The sequence below is a fragment of the Acyrthosiphon pisum genome, chromosome A1 (genome assembly GCF_005508785.2).
Source record: "Acyrthosiphon pisum isolate AL4f chromosome A1, pea_aphid_22Mar2018_4r6ur, whole genome shotgun sequence".
NCBI classification, from domain to species: Eukaryota; Metazoa; Arthropoda; class Insecta; order Hemiptera; family Aphididae; genus Acyrthosiphon; species Acyrthosiphon pisum.
The window spans coordinates 41,115,835-41,126,493 of NC_042494.1; the positions used below are offsets into that span (position 1 = coordinate 41,115,835).

A 10,659-nucleotide genomic window follows, 5' to 3' on the forward strand; every position below is an offset into this window, starting at 1 on the left:
TTCGCCTCCAGCTTTGCCCCACGGACCCGCCGCCAAAATGCAACAACGTGTCCGGCCTTCCGCCGGTCAGACCAAGCTGTGCTGCTTTACGAGGAACATTTGGCCTCCATCCGGTACGGCATCCAAGCGGGCCTTGCCGAATGCCGGTCGCAGTTCTGCACCGCCGGTGGAACTGTTCCATGACCACCGAGAACGTCGGTGCTCCGTTCCTCGGACCCGATTTGCAAACAAGTACGTTTACCTATAACTATAACTCATAACAGAGAACAAATATAGTGAAAGTGGGATGAATTTGTACACACGTTACGAAAGGGGCAAAGAAAGAAGCGTATTACGTTGAAAACGATAGGGATGTCAAACACCTTTTTATTATTCTTTTTTATGGTATGATACTATTATATTTTAAAGAATGAACCACCGGTAGACCGCACACTGGCAGTCCAAATATATCACGACATATAATCGCTTCCGGATGCATTCGAACAAAGTCTTGAGGTTGTAGGCAAAATTTATACTAATAAATTATTAGTAATAATATACAATTTTTTTTTGTGTAGAAGGCGTACAATATAAGTCACCATATCTATAATGAATGCTGTTAAATTACATGTAGGAATCACACAAAAAGTGATGATAGAGAGATATTATACTACTATATAATTATATATAAATCAAGCTTTGTATAATGACTCTGAAAGCTTAATATCACAAGATAAATGTTTTAATCCAATTACGATTTCGGCTGAATATAGAGTTATTACAAAAATCTCAAAATAACGCTTTATAAGACCTTCAATCACAAAAAAATCGTTAAGGCAATATCTTCCAAATAATTCAGTTTCTATAAAAGAAAAAAAGTAATTTCATAGATTATGAGAGTGCAACAAGTATTGCAATCTGTATTTTGAGCGTTGATTGTACTAAAAATATTTTATTACTTATATTATTTAGTATTAACGCAAACATTTTTATTTTATATTTTTATATATTTTATTATTAATATATTTATTTTTGATAGGGGCGAAATGTTACATATTTCATCCACGAGGGGATATCCATTTTACAGGGGGCAAAATATGTCCTCCCGAGTTTACTCATATTAATTTTGAACGAAAAAAGCGATGGCTGAAAAGGGTTCCGTTCTTGTTTTTATATATCATTTATTCACCGACACGTAATCTATAGAACAAGTTTGTGTGCAGTATAATCGCAACAGCGCGTCATGGAGGGGTTATATTCGAATGACGTGATTTACAGCAAAACTCAGTGAAATTTAGTGATTAATGTATCTGAGTTAACAACAATTAAATTTTGTTTCTTCCATAATAATACTTTAAAATATCCTTGAATCTAAAAACACGCATTATAAGATATCAAGTGATCGCTTGAAATTATAGATTATATTGTCTCCATAATGTTGGACCAAAGTAACACTACATTTTTTTTTGCAAGTCTTTTTGACCAATATTTTTCTTGTGATTGGCTCTCCGTGGTTGTATACTAGTTGTGATTAAGTACGTTCCGTGGCCAAGTGGGTGCCCTAAAAACTTTGAGGATTCGAGTAAAGACAAGACTTCGTGCTGCATTGGAAGTATTGATACAAGCAGCGAGACAGTCATAAAATAATAAAATCAAGTAGATACATTTTGTCGTATACATATTTTATTACGAGATAAGTACGTATAAATTGCTTATGTTTATTCGTCGAAATGTATTCAAATTTCAAATTATACTAAGTATAAAACTATATGGTATTTACAAATAATCAATATATAACTACTAAATAGGAACCCAATAAACTCGTATATATTATAATATGGGTTGTCGGTTTGATAAGATTCGGATTCTGTATATTTTGATGTTTTAAATTAACGATAAAATATAATTAAACAATCTTCAAAACGTCACGTGGGCCAAGGTGACAACCTCCTAAATATTTTGTATGACTCACAAAATTGATTGAATAAGCGATTTTAATATTAAACAACTTTTTGTTTTAATCAATAGATAAATAAATATATTAATTTTACTAATTAAAATATATTTATCTATAAGGGCAAACTTATTTGTGAATGATTTATATTATAGTTAGTATTTTATTTAATGTTTTATAGTACCACCTATTTCTAAGTACCTATTGAACGCAATCGACGTTATTTAATTACCATATTTACCACTACTTATATTACGTACATTTTTAACATTGCTTAAGTTAAGACTAATATTTGTCTTAATAAAATACAAATATGGCACACACACGTTATTAATTAATCTGTGCTATAATATTATATTTTATCACCAAGGCTGGCATCCTAATTTGAATTGTTAATTCTCTTTCATTATTATTATTTAATTCATTTTTCATCTGTTCTCTGTTTTGTATTAAAATTGTCAAGATACAATATCATACATACATTTTAAGTAAAAGCACTTAAAACCATTTATTATCTTTGAATATATAAATATAACACATTTATACATACAATCAAATTCAAAATATCGATATCTCAAGACATAAAACCAGTGTATTCTATACAAAATATATTTGTATAGTATTGCAGATACCTACGTATATATTTATATATACTTATCAATTTCGTTTCCTGGACACTGCACTACTGTAGTAGCTGACGGTGGTCGGTGAAGTATTACTTATCGTACTTATACCACCTATCTGGTACAAAAGTATTATTTTGATGTGCATTTATTAGTGTGTATTTATGATTTAACGCGCTGAAACAGTTTGGGGGTCGAGTTTAATATTTGTGTTTATGTCGGTTACAGGCAGCCGGGAGGCAGCATTCGTGCAGGCGATCAAAGCAGCCGGCGTTGCGCACGCCATGGCCCGTGCCTGCAGAGACGGACGTTTAAACACGTGCAGTTGCTCGAGATCGGGAAGACCAAAGGATTTGAGAAGGGATTGGGTTTGGGGTGGTTGTGGAGATAACATGGAATACGGATACAAGTAAGTGTGTTTTTGATAGTTTTTTGCTATAGGTAGGTAGTTGTAAAAATAAATAAGTACTTTTATTTTAATTAACTGGCACGGTAAAGTAAAAACTTGAAAACTGTTGGATTTTTAATACAATATTAACTTTTAAACTTATTTGTTTTAATAGCCGTGGGCTATATGCAGCAATTTCTTATAGTTGTATCAAGTATTAATTAAAATTAGCTTTATACCATAAAAAATAAAAACTACCAAAATATGCTCGAGTTGCGATTATGCCATTAAAAATTAAAAACACGTCTATACAATATTGTTTTCTCAGAATTAAGTTAACTTTTGCGTCTTACATTGATAACAACAATGCGTGTATACAATTACATGATAACGGACTAAGAAAAATTATTTTAACTTTAATGTCAGCAAAGTTGCTTGAACTCGTTTTCATTAAACCCATTCTATATATTATGAAAAATGTCTGTATATATTACGTTTATCTTACTTAAAGCAATTGGCTTCGACTGAATCGTATACAGTAAAAATTGATTAAAACGGGAAATAAAAACAATGAAATGCGATACATCAGATCAATCGGGCACATTTTTAAATGACAGATTGGCAGCCTATGAAAGTCATTACAATTCTAAACTCTTAGACCACCATGAGATGACAGTTGTAAAATCCCGTTCTCGTATACTTTATACATATATATATATATATAAATACTTGTGCCATTATTGTTCCTTATATAGTTGTATGAAATGTTCAGTGACGTGGAATTTCTTCCTATTTTCGAAAATATATGATCCTTATCGAATTTGTTTGATGATTGAAAAATTATTTTACCTTTGATATTTTCCAAATGGATTTCAGGACAATTAGTTCAAATATAATAATGTTCAACTGTTAATTTATCACTTTTATTTTATAATTTATACTAACATTAAACCTACCTTATATAACGATTATTTAATTAAAATATAATATTTACATCAAAATATTCTTATGTAAATTGATCATGCATTTTAATGTACATTACGCGTACTGTCCTATATGCCTATGCCTATACTGGTATTTGGTTTCGATTTAACAAATTATTTCAATCATTAATTAGTTTAATGTACGTATCACGTGTGAATGTGTGATTGTATGAAACTCAATAATTGACCATATGAAAATTATGATATAGTAAATCAATAAATATTACCAGCTATACAGATGCATCATTATTTTACCACTAATTATATTTTATATTGTTATAACATGACATGTGCGAAATATTAATTATAAATTATAAATTATAAATATTCAAAATTATAAATAAATAATTAAAATATCTAATATTGTGAAATGATTGTTCATATAATTTATTATATTTCCTAATAGATTTAGATTTTTAAATTGTGTAGGTAAGCATTAACAAATTAAAAGTAAATAATGATGTAAAATGTCAATGCCTTATAATTTATTACTTTTATTATAATGTAAAGCACGTATGTATATATTCAGAAGTTATAACACCTACCTACCTACTTACTTTTTATACATTTATTTTTTGATGTTCGTAAAAAGACAAAAAAAAATTCGTTCGATTGCCCGAAAAATTGTTGCCCACCAAAATGTGTAAAGCGATAACGCAGACAGGAGGTCGTAAAAAAACATTTTTCAACGTAGGTACGAAACACTTTATAGTTGTGTTTTTTCACTGTTCCCGTTTCTGAAAATATAAATAACCTGCAGGTAAACATTTCCGATGAGATAGCCGAAAAAACTACTTTACGCGACGCGCAAGAACATTTTTTGTTCGCACGTGAAACTGGTTTGAGTTTTCGGTGGAAGTGCAATAAAAAATTTATTAAAAATAGAAAATAAATTATTAATGGTTAATCTGCAACTTGTGCTCGTTCACCAATCGCGCATTTGAATTATTTGAATGTATATTATTTAGTCGAATTTAATACATATTATATTTTACAATACGCATATTACAGAATATTAAATAACACGTTTTTATGAATAAAGCATTGGAAAAAATACGAAACTATGTAATTAATATCAGCTTATAGCAACCACTGGTGGTCAACCGATTTTATATGTTGGTAGATATATGATTGTATTATACTTGATACAAAATAACGGTATGTAATTTTTATGGGATGATTTATCCACAATCATCCCTGTAGGCTGTAGTATTTATTGGTGTGAGGAAGAGTAAAATAAATCAGTATAAAAATTAATCCATTCAAATATCTTGTACCCATAGCCTAAATAGATGTTAATAATAAATAATCGTCATACGAATATATATATATATATAATAATAAATAATAATCTTTTAAAATATAATCTAGTAAAATTGTATATTGAATTTAGAAAAATAAAATAATATTAAATAGGTATTAGTTATTATAGAGCGCTTAGTAATGTTTTTCGAAATTCAAACATTTCAAAATGTTTTGAACACTACGCCAACGAATAAAATGCAAACATTTTTTTTTTATATATATATAATGGGTAGGTACATATTATTATATGGCCAATATATGTGATTTTGTGATTACATGCCCTTGAGTTGTTTTGATTAAAATATGCAATAATAACTAGGTACCTACACTAATAATAAATAAGGAATCATAAAAAAACTAAAAAATGTAAAAATATAAAAATACACATTATATAAAAGTTTCTATTATATATGGTCACTATGACACCTTTCTTTATCGTAATAAATTTTGTTTGAAATTTGAATACAAGATCCTACATAAATAACTCTTTTAACAATTTAATGATATTAAGAGTGCCTATACCCAGGCTTTATTTCATAAGCATTTAAAGCTGAATCAAAATAACGAAAAATTGCAATTTATTTTGAAGTTAAATTCTATAAAACGTTCAATTTGTATAGCCAAGGCGGAAACAACTATTAACGTTTTTTACTTAATTTTAAGTCATTTGAAAAAATAATATTTTTACTATTTTTATCGTTAATTTTTCGAATGAATATAGCTTAATATTCTTAAGCTCATTTTATATTGAAATTTTCAAAAAAATATTCTGCTTGGAAATATGATATTTTGATTGTAATATAATAATAATATCCACCCTTTGAACGAATTCTAAGAGAATACCGCCAACCGGACAGTGTTCACAATGCCCACTTTCCCACTCAAGCCACCACATTCGAGCGGCGTTTATATATTTATCCAATGTTAATAATAATAATAATAATAAAAATAAAAAATTACATGAAAACTGCAGCCGATAGACCATAGTATCTACGTCGTCGGGCTTCATATAATACAATTAATATTATTATTGTTACCGCTTTGCGACAAATTGTATAATATACCTACCAACCACCTCTTATAGTCCATACCTGTAATATAATATATTATAATGTTGTTATTTTTATTATTTTTATTATTATTGAGTCATGGATTTATAGCGGTCTAGAAGCTGTTAAAATAAATATAGGTTCCCTCGGAGCACAAGTAATATTAAAATTCCTGCGGTGTGTACCGTGACTGCGAGAGCCCATTGTTTTCACCGCGTACCTATAATATACGCACGACCGATCTATTGCTCCTTAATGGGGGCACCGGCTAATGTATAGTACTTATACGATAACTGGTAGTGGCGGCGATTACCCTCGTAATTATAATATAATTTTCGGGCGGGTTGTCTAAAACCAATTAAACGGACAGGTCCCATCGCGGCCACGGCGCATCTACACCCATCGGTATTATGTTATATATACATGCGTGTAGGTGATTTTTATTCCTGAGGTAATTTTTAATATAATAATAATTATATCATAATATTATACCTGCATCGCTGGTGTTGCGACTGATGCTGCGGACTTGCAGCGACCACCTCCTGTTGCAGCAGTTATATTGTATGCCGTAGTGCGCGGTGAGAATCTGACGTATCGGCTCGATTAGCTTCCGGAATAATAAGCATATTACGTATATAATATATCTTATAATACTAATCACCTCTTACCCCGCAATGATTAACCACCAAGTGGTCCGGACGTGGTTATTTCGAGTAATAATAAGCGTTAAAAAAAACACTCAAACACATAATATAAGTACAATTCATTTATTTTATATGATGAGTGCTCGTCTACATAGATACAAAACGCTACAGTAATTTTTTTAAATTTTTTAGACCTATCTTATGATAATTATGAAACTCAGACGTTGGGAATACGCACGTCCGCGTTGGAATGGTGAACTACGTATTTTAGTATTATAAACGTGTCTGAAATAAATCCTAAATCAAAATTATAGTTGTCAATAAGTCATAATATATTCGTGGCCAGGCCAAGAATTACATAGACCGGACTCGTAACTTGTGTACTTAATAATTATATAGCTACAAAGTATTTGGGTCCTCATGCCGCGATTAATTATCGTCATCCATAATTTCGTAGGTATCTGTAACGCTCGATGAGAATATTATACTACTTATAATAAGACTACGTTATAAGTGCTGTGTGAAAACGATTAATAATATTTATTAACCATTTATAATATATGTGACGTGCGTATGCACTATGTATATATGCAACCTTGTATTCTTGTGTATATACACCTATAGGACAGAATAAAAGTTACTGCCCGACAATACACAATGTCGAGTAAAAATTTCATTAGGTAACTGTGAAGTTTCCCTTAGTCTAATATTATTAAATCACAAATAATATGTAGGTTATCTAGCCATGTTATTTATAAACATGAGATATTACGCGTAGGCAAGTTCTTTTTTTTCGTTTGGGTAAGTAGTATCTATTATTGTCTGCAGTTTTGATTAGTTATTTTACTTCAATTTATTTTACTTTATCGTTTGTTACTAAACTCATAACTCATAAACGATGTAAATACAAGAAAACCAAGATACCTTTTGAATCCTAAAACAACCATTTAACTTACGAATTTTAAAATGTTAGATAGATAAATTATACATAATTTTTAACCAAGAAATATTATTGAATTTAAAAATTCTATAGATGCGTATAAATAATACATTACAAAATATTGAATAATTATTTATGACATTTCATATCATGAATAATGAAACGTTAAACCGGACTTGGAATAATTGGATAAAGAAAAAAAAAATTTGATTTATATAAAAAAAATATGTGTGTACCTACCTATTACTAGGTAGTAAGTAGGATTGATTTCATCGAAAGTGTTAAAGGTCGATATGTTAACTTATTAGATAGAAACAGATAGAATATATTATCTTATAGAAAATATTATCTACGTATACCTACACGTAATTAAAATATATGATCACTTCGTATTATAGGTTTTTTAAATTATAATACAGTTGTGAATGGATATCAGTTTAAAGTTTAAAACGAAAAACTGGTTACTGATCGGTACAAAATATGCTTAGTGATTTTAACGCTAGTGTATCAAGTACATAACTATAGTAAATATGTTTTTTTATTACTAATATTGGTTATTTGTTGTATTTAGGTTCACTAAAGTGTTTTTGGACGTTAAGGAAAAAGAGAAACGGTGGAAAAAGGGATCTCCGGAACAAGGTCGAAACTTGATGAACCTACACAACAACGAGGCTGGCAGAAGGGTGAGAAGTTCATCTTGTATTATATAATTACTAATTAGTAATATGCGGCGCATCTGTATTCTGTATCTAGTATCATTAAACGCGAGCAAGGCGAAGTGGGCAGGAATATCGCTCGCGCATATTATTGCATATTATAATGATTTATTATTACCTAAGTATACAGTCTCATGTGTACTAGGTAGGGCCCCGTAAGATTGCTACCACACTAAATACATGCCATGCGGTAATTTTCAAAAAGATCCCGCGGTAGCTGGTAAGCTATTATTACGTGTGCGGTGTATATTATGTCTAATCATTTTTAACCAATTTGTCTTTTTAATATTGGTACTTTCCATACATGTTTATACGGACGAAATCTGTGGTCATTGGCTTGTACCTACGGTTGAGGTCATGCATGAAGTGAATTCGAAAAAAAAAATAACATAAAATAAATATTGTTTCATGTTTGTAATCAAAACTTAAAAACTGGTTAGGTTTTCGTGTCACTGAACACATATTATAATCAATCTATTATAGTTAAATTTTGTTTTTTAATAGATAATGTTAGTTCGTGAAACATACATATAAAATTTAATTATTTATAAATTTATTCGAGAATACAATCTAATATTATATAAAACACGCAATGCTGGAGCTGTCCTGCAGTGTTTCTATGAATGGGTTTTCATATAATTATATTCGCTTAATTGCACAGCTATACATATAGGTATAAAGAATGTGCAGTATACCACGGACTTTAATTTGTATTCGACCTATCGAACAAAAACTAATTCGCAATTTCGCATATTTTATTAGAATGATATTTCTTGTTTATACGTTTTAATAAGCTTAGTTCAACAATTTTAAAAAAAAGTATGATGCATCGATGCTTAAATGTCGTTGGGTTTTTTTGCTATTAAATTATTTAATTTATTCTATCTACAAAAAATTGACAAGCATGTGTTAGATGCGCTTGCATATATATAGTAAAATAATACCTATGTTAAATATACCCTATAACGTTGCAGCAGTGTATAGACATTAGACGTATTATAATCTTCATAATATACATTTTGACGTCATTCAAGTGGTAAAGCTATCCATATACTTGATCACTACCACATAATAAATACGCCTTATTTGATTTTATATTAAATAATACACTTTTTTGTTTAAACTATCATTTTTTTGAGCATTTGAGATGTTTTCTTTATTATAATGAAAATATAGATTTTATTGAATATGGGGGAATTTTATAGAAATGTAGACGATCTAAAATGATATTTAAAGTACCTAAGCAATTTTAGAGAAACAAACAATTATTCAGTCTCAGTAGATACCAATAGTCCAGATAACCCATTATCGTGTTATCTTTGTGTTTATTTTTGTTTGTTGTTAATGTTTGTGGTGTCAACTTTGTTTTATATAGGCAGTGCTGAAGAAGTCTAGAGTCACTTGCAAATGCCACGGCGTTTCCGGTTCATGCAGTTTGATCACGTGTTGGCAGCAATTACCGTCTATTCGCGAGTTGGGTGAGTACCTGGGCTAGCCGGATGAGTTTATAATTTATAATACACTAATTACGCCTAAAATAAAAATAACAAATTATTACATGACGGAAATTAGGAACTCGGTGTACGACAACGCCGATGTAATCGACGGAAACGGGTCCCGTGTACGTATTATAATACTATAAAAAAAAGCTTATAGTTGTAGTAATGATACCTAATGGCTCATATCTAGTAGGTAGTAGTAGTAGTGCCGTAGTGGTAGTAGTAAAACGGGAAAACGCAAAACGCCATCGTTTGGGGTTCAGATTACAATTATTACTATTATGAAGGATCAACGTGATGACTGATGATATTGTATTGGTGTCTAATATATAAAATAATTATACGCGTCCGTTCTCGGCCACACGCCGCGACTTCCAACAATAATGGAGTCTGAACGGTTTTTATGTGTATTATTTCTGTTCGATTAAATGTATATAGGTATTTATCTGCATGGTATATATTATAATATACGATATACCTAATATTTTAATGCATAAAGTGATACGGATAGAGTACCTACGCCTATATAGGATATTATATTATTACAGTGTTGTGTTTCGGGAACCTGTTTGACACCAC

At 30.2% G+C, this 10,659-nt stretch overlaps 1 protein-coding gene across 1 annotated transcript in view; it reads left to right on the top strand.

Moving 5' to 3' along the window:
• Positions 1 to 10,180, top strand: part of LOC100574026 (protein Wnt-5b-like) — a 10,389-nt gene extending 209 nt beyond the window's left edge. The window contains 5 exon segments of the mRNA XM_029486226.1: positions 12 to 154; positions 157 to 231; positions 2,785 to 2,965; positions 8,437 to 8,548; positions 9,957 to 10,180. Of these exon segments, the coding sequence (XP_029342086.1) occupies positions 12 to 154; positions 157 to 231; positions 2,785 to 2,965; positions 8,437 to 8,548; positions 9,957 to 10,076 (631 nt within the window). The 3' untranslated portion in view covers positions 10,077 to 10,180.
• Positions 10,181 to 10,659: the final 479 nt, after the last annotated feature.